Source organism: Peromyscus maniculatus, chromosome 4, assembly GCF_049852395.1.
Source record: "Peromyscus maniculatus bairdii isolate BWxNUB_F1_BW_parent chromosome 4, HU_Pman_BW_mat_3.1, whole genome shotgun sequence".
Lineage (NCBI taxonomy): Eukaryota > Metazoa > Chordata > Mammalia > Rodentia > Cricetidae > Peromyscus > Peromyscus maniculatus.
This window is the reverse complement of record NC_134855.1, coordinates 142845505-142859144: the sequence shown is the minus strand read 5'-3', so window position 1 is coordinate 142859144 and position 13640 is coordinate 142845505. Positions and strand designations below refer to the sequence as shown.

The 13640-nt window shown below is 45.4% G+C and overlaps 1 protein-coding gene and 1 long non-coding RNA gene across 2 annotated transcripts; one reads left to right on the top strand and one right to left on the bottom strand.

Annotated features, from left to right (window-relative positions):
* Positions 1-5131: 5131 nt before the first annotated feature.
* On the bottom strand, positions 5132-9325 carry LOC143273069 (uncharacterized). The gene is made up of 2 exons (XR_013050942.1): positions 9120-9325; positions 5132-5445 (listed from the first exon to the last, which is right to left on the bottom strand). It is a non-coding gene; the product is annotated as an uncharacterized LOC143273069 (long non-coding RNA).
* LOC143273068 (WAP four-disulfide core domain protein 6A-like) lies at positions 8484-12604 on the top strand. Its single transcript, XM_076571177.1, has 4 exons — positions 8484-8751; positions 9819-9944; positions 11515-11682; positions 12278-12604. Exons 1-4 carry the CDS (start codon positions 8661-8663, stop codon positions 12295-12297), a joined length of 405 nt encoding a protein of 134 aa, XP_076427292.1. The 5' UTR covers positions 8484-8660; the 3' UTR covers positions 12298-12604.
* Positions 12605-13640: the final 1036 nt, after the last annotated feature.

Genomic DNA, 13640 nt, shown 5'->3' with positions numbered 1-13640 from the left:
TTGTCTGGAGACATGGGCAGGCAGTTCAGGATTTTGGTGCCTTAGATTAGTACAGGTTTGAGCACGTGCGAGACACACACACATACACACATACACACACACATACAGACATGCACACATGACACATACACACAGATACACAGACACACACACAGACACACACAGACATACAGACACACACACATACAGACATGCACACACATGACACATACACACACAGATACACAGACACACAGACAGACACACACAGACATACAGACACACAGACATACAAACACACACAGACATGCACAGACATACAGACATGCACAGACATACAGACACACACAGACATGCACAGACATACAGACACACAGACATACAGACATGCACACACAAACATACACACACACACACATACACACATACACACACATACAGACACGCACACACATGACACATACACACAGATACACAGACACACACAGAGACATACAGACACACACACAGATACACAGACACACACACACAGACACATAGACACACACACACACACACACACACACACAGACACGCCCCAAATGACCTCCAGTTAACAAAGAAATTCCTCTTATTCTTTCTGGCCCCACACAACTCTAGCATTTTATGATTTGTCTAGACAGTTTGACAAACCACTAATCCCCCTTTCAAGTGGCAGCTTCATCATGCTTCTTCTTGTCCCATGTGCTGCTGGCCGCAGGACAATGTAATGGAGTCCAGCTGCTATCACAAAAGCTACTACTTGGAAAGGTCAAGGACTTCTCCAAAGGTCAAGCCATGGCTTAAGAAGTCTGGGTGATATTTTTAGCTTTTGTATATGTTAGCTGGTTCCTACAATGATTTCCTTGTCTGCTATCTATGTGTGCTTCCAAGAACTCCTAACAGTGTATTTATCCAAAATACCTATCAAGCATCCAAGGCCAAATGATCTCCTGAACTAAGGTAACACCCTTATGGAAACAACGCCTGTCTCCTAGGTCAGGCAGATAGCTTTATTTCCTGTGCAATTTAAGCTGAGACCCTCTTTTCTTATAAAGCCTTAGTGGTATTCATACGAACATTATAGACTCCTAACATTTACCTCACCACCCCTAGGAACGTAGTTTGAGCACATAAATTCCCTTTGTCTGATAGATTAACTGATTTTAGCTCTTAGTTGACCTCCTCCTTTACCCCTCCTTTTTTGGGTTGTAAAAGAGAGTCTGCTGGTCACTGCCTGAGGAAAACTCCTGTCTGCCTTTATGACCCTGTACGAATTCAAGCCTGCTGACCTTGTTTTGCATGGGTATAGAACTGTAAACCTCAGAGACTGAGGGAGGATTTTGAGGATTTTGACTGGAGAACTAGATGGAAAACTAGAAGAATGAGATGGAAGACGAGGGAGAGCCAGATGGGGAAGAACGAGATGAGAAAGACCAAGATGGGGCAGAACTAAGATGAGAGAATTAAGATAGAACTTAGAGGGGACAGCAGATAAAGGTAGAGAGAAATCAGGCAAGAAAGGAGCTGGGTACAAGAACAGACCTGTAGCTGTGTAGACAGGATTTTATTCCAGAAGAATAAAGTAAACGGATAAAGAGCTTGGTGTACTTAGATTCATTTCCCAAAAATAATTCTCGCCGTTCGTAGTTTCTCTTCTGGGCCCCTGGGAAGAAGATTATTAAGGCTGGTCCTTAATAATATTCGAGACCCATGCGTATTTTGAAATGTTTAGTGTGGGAGATGGGGAGCATGTCACAGTGCACATGTGGTGGTTAGTGGCAACTTTGGGGAGTCTGTTCTCTCTCCCCACTGTGAGCTCCAGGGGCAGAACTCAGGGCTCCCACAGGTGCCTTTTTTTTTTTTTCAAGATGAGAAGACCCAATAATGTCTATAACTTACTCCAGGTAAATACATTTCAGAAACAGTGAGGAGGCGGGGAAGGGGAACGGGAATGTCTTGATACCACAGATGTCCATGTGAGTCTCGCCTGCAGAGTTTCAGAGCCTGCGGAGCCGTGACCATGCTCTGACCTCAGAGGTCTTTCCCCGGAGCTCCTGAAGCAACGGTATGATGATTTGCAGAAGTTGCTGCCACCTTCTCTGTCTGTAAAAGAATTCTGATGCCCCACCGCACCCTGCAAGGTGTAGAACAGCACCCAGATTCTCCAGTAATGAGAATGTTAACTCCAAGTCAGGAGTTGTGATTTGGGCCCTGTCCTTGGTCACTTATACCTATAGCATAACTTATATCCTCAGTTTTCCTCATCCAGAAAATGGGAAGATACAATTAGCATGGCAGCCTTGTTGTTGTGGGAATGCAGATGAAACTGAAAATTTGATGCATCAGTATAGAATCAAGATAGAATGGTAGAGAAGCTTGTGCTTGGAGCTAGACCTGAGTTTTTCTAGGCTCAGCCTGCTACCAGCTGTGTGGTCTCAGCTTGGTCATTTAGCTTCACCGAACCCTCATTTTTTTATTAAAAAACAACACCACCTACCCACCACACGGTAACTGGCGTGCCCTGATACAAGTAGCAGTAGCGAATGTCAAAAGTCTTTCCTCCCCCGTTAGCTTAAGTTCTCCAGTCAGAGACTGCAGGCCTCCTCAGAAGGCTGAGGCCATATGCTTACGCAATTCTTTTGGTTTAAAATTTCACCCATTTATGTCTGTCAATCCAGTCTTGAGAATTAAGTGATCAGATTAGCCTGTAGCCAGTCATTAGGAGAGTTCCTAGGATAAGCATGATGGGAAACAGATTTATCTATAGTCTTTCCAAACCCATGTCTATCCTATGGAACATAGTTATATCACTATGGAACATAGATTACTATGGATACAAGGAATGTGGGTATATTAAAATTATTTGTCGTTTACTTAACTAGTCATTCTCTGTGTGTTTTGTGGAGGGCAGGGAGGGTAAATTTGACAACTTTACCACAGAATGAGTCTGTTTTAAATCAAAGGGATTCGTTTGCCAACATGCTGTCAGGGTGGGCAGGACAGGAGGGTGGTCCTCCTGAGGACCTGGGTCCGATTCCCTCCACTCATGAAGCTGCTTCTAATTATCTAGATCTCCAGTCCCAGGAGATCTGGACTCCTCTCCTGGCCTCTTCTGGTACCACCCATGCACGTAGTACACAGACATTTATTCACAGAGGCAAAACTCTCCTACACATAAAAAAATAAAGTTAAGAAAGATGCTGTGAGACCTGGGTTTGTTGGGGACAGGCAGACACTGCTGAAGGGTTTCCCAGTGAAAAACTAGGGTAAACCAGAGCCCCAGACACGACGGTGTTATAACACAGGATAAAACCGGGCTGGGGTGTCGCTCAGTCGACAGAGGACTTGCCTAGCATCATAAAGCCCTGGGTCTAATCCCCAACCCCACATAAACCTGATGTGATGACCTCAATCTGTCTGTCATCCCAGCTCTCTGGAGGTGAAGGCAGGGGGATCAGGATTCCAAGTCTACGTAAAGAGTTAGTCTAGCCTGGGCTACATGAGACCCTATCACAAAAAAGGGTAGGGGACAATAACAGTGGGGCATGAACAGACTTAAAGTCCCAGTCCTGCTATGAACTCAATGTTTCAATATGGCCCAGTTTTGCTTCTACCACTCATTTGAAAAATGGATTTGGCAAGATTGTTTCTGTTCATGCTAGGGTACACGCAGCCTAGAGACACAGGAAGATCTGCCAGACAGCACACATGCACAGAAGGATTTGAGGACATTTTGTATGGACTCCTAAAGTCCGGATTTCTTCCTGAAGTTAATGGGCCTTCAATCTGCGGGGGGTGGGGGGTCTTCTTCTAATTTTACTGTGATTATGATTACGATTGGATGGGGGTGCACGCCACAGCATGTGGGGGCATCAGAGGACAACTATGTACGATTGGTGTTCTCCTTCCTCGGTACATGGGTTTGGGGGTTCAGCTCAGGTTGTGAGGCTTGGGTGACAAAAGCCTCCACCTTTGAGCCATCTCCCTGGCGCCTCTTCTTTCACGAAATCATTCTTAAAAACCATGTCTGGGGCTGGAGAGATGGCTCAGAGGTTAAGAACACTGGCTGTTCTTCCAGAGGTCCTGAGTTCAATTCCCAGTACCCACATGGTGGCTGAAAACCATCTGTAATGAGATCTGGCTCCCTCTTCTGGCCTGAAGGGATACATGCAGGCAGAACACTGTATACATAATAAATAAATAAATCTTTAAAAAAAAAAACAAAAAACCATGTCTCAAGCCAGGTGTGGTGGTGCACACACTCAGGAGGCAGAGGCAGACAGATCTCTGAGTTCCAGGACAGCCAGGGCTACACAGTGAACCCTTGTCTCAAAAAACAAACAAACAAACAAACAAACAAACAACAATGACAAAAACATGTCTCTACCTCTCATATGTTTTGAAAGTATGGAAAGTTCCAGGTTCCACACAAAAGGACAGTTCAAAGCTCTTCCCCTGAGGATGTGGTCCATGGAAGCAACGCAAAGACAAGATGGGTAAAAATTGCCAAGAACTGTCTCGGAGGTAGAGGGTTTGCCCTGCAAGCGTGAGCACACAGTTCAAGCTCCAGAACCAACAGGGGTGGGAAGTCAGGTACATATTTGTAAACCCAGACCTGGGGAGGAAGAGACAGGGGATCCCAGGGCAGCCTGGCCAGTTAGCCTAGCCTGGTTGGCAAGTCCAGACCAGAGAATGACCTGTTCAAAAAAAAAATAAAGATGGTTGTCACCTGAGGAACAGCACCCAAGATTGTCCTCTGACTTCCAACCTGTGCGCACACATGAACACACACAGGGGGCGGGGAATAAAGACTGTGAGGTTCAGAATTTGTCTCACTCAGGGGACAAGCCTATAACATGCCACTGTGCCTTTAGCTGTCCAGCCTAGAATTAGGATTCCAAGTGAAGAGACTGTCTGGAATGCCATTGATAAACTTACTTTTTAAGTCCTTCATATAGTTTCCATGATACATGTCTTTTAGTTTTCAGTGTTTAGGATAATATTGTTCTGTAGCATGGTTTCAGTTAGATGTAGTTCACCTTTCTTTTTCTTAGGGTTCTCATTTCTCAATATTTGCTTTCTTTTTTTATTGTGACATAGTTCTTCCTTTTGGAACATCTTACACATTACCTTTTTAATTTTAAATTTTACTGGACAAATGACAATTATACATTTTTATGGGGTAGAAGGGTATGTGAGGAGTGTACATTGTAAAAACACAGATAATAGTCCAGAAATAAGGACAAGACACAGCCAAGGCAGGATGCAGCTGATTGGTCTAGTGTTTACCCAGCATGTCTGAAGCTCCCAGCCCCGCTCCAGCCCCAAGTGAGCCCAGTGAGGTGATGCAGGTCTGTAATTTCAGCACTGGGGAGGTGGATGCAGAAGGAGCAGAAGTCTCCCACTCCATAGCAAGGTCTCAACCAGCCTGGGATAGATGGGATCCTGTTTCAAGAAAGAGAGAGGGTTGAAGTGAGGGAAGAAAGAAAAGGAGGAAAGAATGGAGGGAATGTAGCCATTGGACATTGATCCACAAAGACCTGAAAAACCTTAAAAAAGATTCTGACCACACAGAAATTGAGTCAAGAGCAGCTTCCTAGTTCGTGTCTCTCATGTGGGCTGCAGTACAGAGACGCTGCGGCATTCAAGCTTGGGCACAGCATGGCAGATTCCCGACATGATCAGAGGCATCTCTAAGTCTGGTAATGCACTGCATGATGGATTTAGCTTTTGATAGTACAGACCAAAAAAAAAAAAAAAGTTTCTGGGCTGCACACTGCTTGGTGGAGGCACAGATCCACTGCTTCCCAGAGTTGGTGGTGAGCATCGCTTCCAGGGCTGGTGGTAAACGTACCTCCACCATGTGCAGGGTAGAACCATTAGCCAAAACTGCAGCTTTGGATCCTAACCATGCAGCTTAACAGTTTAAAAACTCCCCTGGTCTGAAAAGGATTACAGATACACAACAGGACAGATTCAGATGGGAAAAAATGTCTAAACAGTGTACAGTGTATGTACAAATGTATGTAGGCTTGGAAGAGAGAGGAAAAAAAATACAGGCAGTTATATAAAGAAATAAGTAGTTTTAAAAAATAAAGTCTTTAAAGAGACAGTAAAAGTAATATAAAAGAAATATATTCATTCTGTGTTAAGAAAAATCAGGTTTGATTCAGCAAGACCCCCTGAAAAATTTCCAATGGGAACAGATGGTCCATATGATCCAACATTTCAAAACACCTCTGTTGCAGTTTCCTCTGAGTTCTGCATCCAGAAAGGCTTCAAGGTTGCTGGCTGAGATGATCCAGCTTCACAAACTACTCCAGTCCAGGACTTGACCATAATCCTAAATTTTCTCAGGGTCTCCATAAGATTACCAGCAACCCCAATCAGCAGGAAATAGTCTAGAGAACTACGCCCACATTCCCCCAAATAAATTATGGATATTTGTCATATGTTTAGGGGGGTTGGTTACAAGTTGTAATGGATAATGGTCAGAAAGAAAGCTGAACAAACAGATTAGATTCAGGGATCTTGTTCAGAAAAGAAAAGGGGATATAGAAATGATAGGATAAAAGGGTAGATTATTGAATCTACTTTAATCCAAAAACAACTATTAATCTTACCTATTTTATATTAATACAGATTTTGGTTTATTGATACAAATTTAAAGTTAATTTTGTTATACTATATATATTTTTTCATTTTTAAGGTATTATGTTTATGCAACTCATTTAAATTGTAATACAATTAAGAAATAAAATTAATAGTCATCTATGATAATCAAATTTATAGTCATGTTAGTTAAGTTTTCTAGTATACATAGATATATTTCAAATTAGGTAGGTAATTTTCAAATAACTCAAAGACCTACAGAATAAGGTATTTAAAATGTTTTAAAAACTTTGAATTTTCTGGACATTGAGACATGTCTGCTCCTGACAGCACCAATCTACTTCAGAGAAAATGATGGGCATCAAACAAATTCCATATGGAGTTTGTTTTCTTTGTGGCAAAAGTTAGCCATTTGGGCAAGAAACTGCTCTTGCCTGGACTGATTGACAGTATGTTGTATAAACTAGATATACAGGACCCATAGGAAGATGACCTCTGAATTTTGTCAAAGCAAGGCAAGATGGTCCTTTTCTGCTTCACAGAGGAGACTGCCAGACATTCAGCAGGACATGGGGAGAAGTAACTGATAAACCTTGCTAATAGGCAAGACAATCCTTCAAATTTTCTGCTTCAATGAAGTCTATCAGAGACTCTAGGCCTGTAGGCTGAAGATGGATGCCCCAATGTTGCAGAGGAACTTTGGGTTACTGTCCAGGCTCTAGATATCTCTATCATTTCTAGAAACTTGGAAGTTGCTTACAATTTACTTCCTGTTTACTTGGGTAATATTATATCTTTCTGGGGTCTTTGATGGAGTTGAAGACTAGATAGTCACAATTAGTTTTCTTTACTTATGATAAAAGGTAAATTAGATATAAAACTTTAGACTCCCAAATATAGAATAGATGATAGCACATTTTCCTGAATTTTACCAAATACAAATGGACTAGATATTGTAACTGTAATTCTTGATTGATAATTCTGTTTTGTTATGTATAATTTTATTTTTATTTTTATTTTTATTTTTATTTTTTTGGTTTTTCGAGACAGGGTTTCTTTATGTAGCTTTGCGCCTTTCCTGGAACTCACTTGGTAGCCCAGGCTGGCCTCGAACTCACAGAGATCTGCCTGGCTCTGCCTCCCGAGTGCTGGGATTAAAGGCGTGCGCCACCACTGCCCGGCTAATTTTATTATGTTAAATTTAAACCTTCCTTTTTGATTAGATAGAAAAGGGGAAACACTGTGGGAAATCTCTCTGTATGCTGTGAATATGTGTTGCTCCTATTGGCTAATAAATAACCTGCTTCGGCCTATGGTAAGGCAGTTTAGAGGTAAGTGGGAAATCCAAGCAGAGAGACAGAAAGGAGAAAGACAGAGTGGGAGAGACACCAGCCTGCCATTCAAGGAGTAACAAGATGGCAGCAGATCAGTAATGTCACAGCCATGTGGCAACACATAGATTAATAGGAATGGGTTGAGTTAAGTTATAAGAGCTAATTAGCAAGAAGACTGAGCCATTGGCCACACAGTTTGTAATTAATATAAGCCTCTGTGTGTTTACTTGGGACCAAGCAGTCATGGGACCAGGTGGGACACAGGAAAACTTCCAGCTACAAGGGAAGAAGGGAGGATGGGAGAAAAGGAGGCAAAAAAAGCACTGAAGAAGAGAAGAATCACAGAGAAAAAGGACTAGGATATTCCCAAACCCCAATTTGCCCCTGGGAAAAGGAAGGTTCTAGAATTCACATAACTTTGCTAAGAGATTCCAGAAGACCCCCAGTAAGTGCACCCCTCTAAGTAAACCAGAGAGCCAGAGAGCCTCAGCCTGCAGGGCCCAGACCAGAGAGTCAGAGATCTTTCCTCCACAGCATGCACTGTGGGTACAGCCCGGCCACTGACGGCCTCCGGGAGGGAACATGACTGGCTCCTGTCCAGAGTTGCTTCCTGGACTGTTGGGGCACAGAGCCACAGAGCCACAGAGCAAGGGCCGGAGCCACTGACCAGCTCCTCCTGCTTTAACGCCTCCAGCCAGGCTACCGCTTCCTAAAATGAGACTCTGGGGAATTCTGACATTCCTGGTCCCTTTCATCTTCCTATGGGGCATCTGGGAGCCTGAGCTGGCAGAGGGGTTCTTAATAAGTAAGTACTGGGGTGCAGTTCTTAGCATGGGGAGAAGAAACTTCCTGGGGTTAATCAGCAAGACACACTGCAGATGAGAGTGTGTCCCCGGGTGGGAGTGAGATGTTTGGGATCACTGCTTCCCACCATCTTGGAAAGATGCCCGGGGTGAACACAGGGTGCTGGGTCTGTGGTAGTTGACTCTCCACCATAATAAGGAATTCTTCCTGGAGGTACTGGGACTAGTGGACATTAAATGGACACTGGGGATTAAACAGCCCAAGGGATTTCCACTGAAGGATGAGCCTCTCCCTAGCACCACCCCATCAGCCTCCTCATCTGCCCACTGCAGTTCCCCAAAGCTTTCCTGTATCCACACAGGACCTTACCTGTGTGCTAAAGAACAGCCTCCAGGGTCCCTTTGAATGGTGACGCATGGGGATTTCATCCTTGCCAGCTGAAACACGTTGAGCACTTGAAGGTAGTGGGGCAAGTGAGTGCTTAGGAGGCCCCGTGACAGGCACAAATTCTGGGTCTATTCCTGCTGACCTGTGTGAGCCTACCCAGGTCCACAGTGCCTCCCCACGCTCTGGGTGCCTCTGTTCACTGTGTGGAGCACTGACAGGACTTACTGGGAACTGTGCAGTGAGGAACAGGGGGAAGGCTAAGTGCTCCCTAAGTCCTCCGTTAGTATCACTCACTGTTCTTTTAGCCCAGGCATCTTGACCTAGGCTTTGCAAACTTTGTTCCTGCGGCCTTCAGGACAACAATCTGGGCAAACAGTGAGAGGTACAGGGGCCAACCAAGGACAAAGTCAAAGGATCAGAACAGTCCCCAAGGAGCGGGTCCCTCTCGGGGGGATCCTGTAGGTGGTGGAGAGAGGGCTAGGGAAGGTCCCAGGGATTGGGAGCTGAGTCATCACAGTGGAGATGAGGCCAGTGCTGGGGAAACCCTGAGTCGCTGAGGGTTACCTCCTCCCATGACAGTTGAGGGGCAAACACGCTTCCTCAGCTCCGCAGTGGCGCCTGGAACTGGGAAGAACGTATGTCCTTCAACCCCTCACGGGACCACCCCTTCTCCTCTTATAGGATGTCCCAAATTTAAAGTACATTGTGCATTTGAAGAAAAAAACGAGTGTACGAGGCACAGAGACTGTCGAAGAAGGGAAAAGTGCTGCATGTTCGCCTGCGCAAAACGATGCTTGGACCACAAAGGTACCTGCCTGGTCCACTGGACCACTCCCGCCCTCCTATGCTGGTCCCGCTGCGCCTTCTGGGTCACCACCCTGCCCTCCTATGCTGGTCCTGCCGTGCCTTCTGGGTCACCATCCTGCCCTCCTATGCTGGTCCCGCTGCGCCTTCTGGGTCACCACCCTGCCCTCCTATGCTGTTCCTGCCGTGCCTTCTCCTGGATCATTAAGGATTAGTTTGACCAAGATTCTCATGACATCTGATTGATGCAGATTTTGACAGTGCTGGATAGGGAAAATGCCCTTTTTCATTTTTCTTCGATTTCAGTATATGAAGGGAACAATATGGCTTTCTCTTTTTAAAAAAAAAGATTATTTTTATGTGTATGAATGTTTTGCCTGCATGTATGTATGTATGCACACCAAATACATACAGTGCCCATGGATGAGAGAAGAGGGCATCATATTCCCTGGAACTGGTGATATAAATGGTTGTGAGCTGCCATGTGGGTGCTGGGAACTGAACCCAGGTCCTCTGAAAAGGCAGTAAGTGCTCTTAATGAGCTGTTTACTGAGTGTGGCCTTTCCATTTTGAACTTCAGTTACCCCTTTTAAAAGATGGATATTGTTACTGAGTCATGTGTCCCCCGGCTACTCTCTCAAGTGCTGTTCTGAGATGCCAAGTAGCTAGCAAAGTCTCAGCAAACAGCAATGGCGTGTCTGGTTGCAGGATAAGCTTGAGGCAGGTGTCCTGAGATTCCTGGCTTGTTTGTCCAGCCTCAGACTGACACAAACCCAGGGTACCGTCCTTCATTGCTGTAGCCTTTCCTACACTTTCCTCTCTGCTCAGATCCTTGAGCTCCACAAAAGGCCATCAAAACTATCCACCCATTTTATCAATCAACAGATGTTTACGGGTGCTCGCGACACCCATGATGGACTCCACCTGCTCACTGTGGCCACAAAAGCTTTTCCTGGGAAAGGCATATAGGACTTGGAATCTGAAGGATGAATAGGAGTGTGCCTTGTTAGGAAGAGCAGCTCGAGGTTGAGCCCTGTGAAGGCATGCAGATGGGAGAGCAGGGTGACTTCCACACATGAGTTTGAAAGGATGAGTGTTAGGAGCAGCAAAAGAGAGAAGCTGTGGAGAGGGAAGACATGGACTTTCAGGCTGGGAGGCAACTTTGTCCTGAGCTAGTGGGTCAGTTACTCTGGAACCTGATGTCCAGTAGACTGGAGATGTTTGAACTTAGATGGTGACCATTCCTGGAAGAAGGAAGAAAGGAGGTCCATTCATGAGGCAAAATCATCAAGAAGTCGTTGTTCAGACGCTGCAGAGAGAGTGAAAGAACTGTGTGCAATGGCTGCTTCTGTTCCTGTGACGGTCCTGTCCTGACAAGCAAAGTGGTACTCTGTGTTATCATCCTGCCGATGAGGAAGCCAGGACCAAAGAGGCTGAAGTGGGTGGTCAGATCTCCCACTGAGCTGGAAGCACAGCTCTGAGCTGGGCAAGGAGCAGTGGACAGAGGAAAGGGATGGGATTGACCCCTAGGAGACAAGCATCCAAATATCTGTCTCCCATGATTTCCCCACAGATGTATGCCGTCTGCCAAAGATTATAGGTTCCTGCAGGGGTAACGTGCCACGCTGGTGGTATAATAAAGAAACTGGGTCCTGTACTGAATTCATGTATGGTGGTTGCCAGGGGAACCTTAACAACTTCCCAACTGAAAGTGTCTGTACATCCATCTGTAAAGTATCACGTAAGTGTTAAAATTCTGCAACCTGCATTTTTACTAAGTCTAAACAGCTATCTGGACATCAATCAAGAACCCTAATAACTTCCAGACTGAAGGTATCTGTAGTTGTCTGCAAAAAGAAATGTAAGTGTTAGAGGTTCCCAACCTGGGGGTGCAAATGGAAGGACCTGGGGAGGAGAGGACAGGAGGGAGGAGGTCACCAAAGGGAAGGACCTGGAGAGGAGAGGACAGGAGGGAGGTGGTCTCCAAATGGAAGGACCTGGGGAAGAGAGGACAGGAGGGAGGCGGTAGGCAAGGGGAAGCCTGCAAGTCTGAGGTGAGTCGTGGGAATAGAAAGGACACAGGAGAGGGGAGCCCCTGGACCAACTCAGAAGAGCAGCATGTGAGCTACCATGGTCACCACCCTGGAACAACAGGTCTAAAGTGGAAAATCAGAAGGCATGATGGGTCACTCTGAGCACAGCACTCACATCACCTCTGGTTTCCCTGCTGGCCCAGAGGATGTGAAAATGATCCCATACCTTTCCATTAGCTGAAAGATCTGCTTCCCAAGGTGACTGCAGCCAAGCAGCTCCATCCTTACCTTTGTGTCTTGCAGGCAGATCTTCCTGGATGTGATAAGTTTGAGCTGGAAGAAGCTCCAGGTCTTGGCTCCTAACCCGAGACTTTCTTCTATGAGCCCAGCAGATGCTCTGGATTGGCTGACACTGGCCAAGTCTTAGCCACTAAGACTTTGGCTGTTCCCAAAACAGAACCCCAGAACTTGCTTATTCCCTTTCCCCCACCCCAGCTTCTCTTCAGATGTAATCCCTTTCATCCTTGGACCCCTTCTCAGTGTAAGACCCCATCACCTCATCTTTCAGTGTTCTCATTCATTCCTTTGAAGGCTCTAGTTCTTCCTAATAAAGGATCCTGTGAGTTCTGATGTCTCAGAGTCTGAATAACTCATCTGCTGTCTGCACTGAACATCTGTTCATAGGCCTCTGCATGCAGATGTCCCCATCTGTTTACATCCCTCTGCATGTAGATGTCCCCATCTGTTTACATCCCTCTGCATGCAAATGTCCCCATCTGTTTACATCCCTCTGCATGCAGATGTCCCCATCTGTTTACATCCCTCTGCATGCAGATATCCCCATCTGTTTATATCCTTCTGTATGCACATGTCCCCATCTGTTCACAGCCCTCTGTATGCAGATGTTCACATCTGTCCATAATCATCCATATTCAGATGTTCAAATCTGTTCACTGTCCTCTGTTTGCAGATGTTCATGTATGTTCACAGGCTTCTGTCTACAGATGTTCATGTCTGTTCACAGGCCTCTGTATATCAGAATTTTCCCAGGGGCCTGCCCTGAGAAAATCCTTCCTAGAGTCCTAGGGAAGACACTACATCAGGCATGGGGTTATCTGAGTGAAAAGAATCTGTGTACACCATGCTCTTTGTCCATTTACTTTATTTCTCTAAGACAAAATTCTGTCTTTACAGCTTCAGCTCTGTCCCCACTCAGCTCCTCTCTGTACCTACTTTTTCTGTCCTCTCATAGTCCTAACTAAGCTCTTCTGCTATCAATCTAATCTTCATCTCCCATTCCTCCGTCTCCCATGTTTTCTTCCTCTCTTCCTCTCCTGACCTCATTCAAGTCCACCTACAATCTACAAAAACTGTTCCTTGTTCTTCTCTCCTCTGGCCATGCCACATTCGCCCTACCATCTACAGGAAACTTTGCCTTGCTCTCTTCTCTCCAGTCACAGGACTTTGGCTGATCCAGGAGTTCCGCTCCAGTCTTTACTGCACCTGGTTATGCAAAAAGCCCTATTGTCCTGAGCTCTGCAATGCCTCTAGGCCTGAAGGAAAGGGATGGTCTGAGCTTTATCTGCACAAGACACAAAGCTATATATCTACAGTCCACCTACCTCCTAAGCTCTGTAGAGGTGTTACCTAATAGATCAGCAGGTCT

What these genes read in the sequence shown, in the direction of transcription:
- LOC143273068 (XM_076571177.1), top strand. Translation starts at nt 8,661, where the DNA reads ATGAGACTCTGGGGAATTCTGACATTCCTGGTCCCTTTCATCTTCCTA. An exon ending in GGCAGAGGGGTTCTTAATAA is followed by an intron (nt 8,752 to 9,818) that starts GTAAGTACTGGG and finishes CTCCTCTTATAG; the next exon opens with GATGTCCCAAATTTAAAGTA. An exon ending in ATCCATCTGTAAAGTATCAC is followed by an intron (nt 11,683 to 12,277) that starts GTAAGTGTTAAA and finishes TGTGTCTTGCAG; the next exon opens with GCAGATCTTCCTGGATGTGA.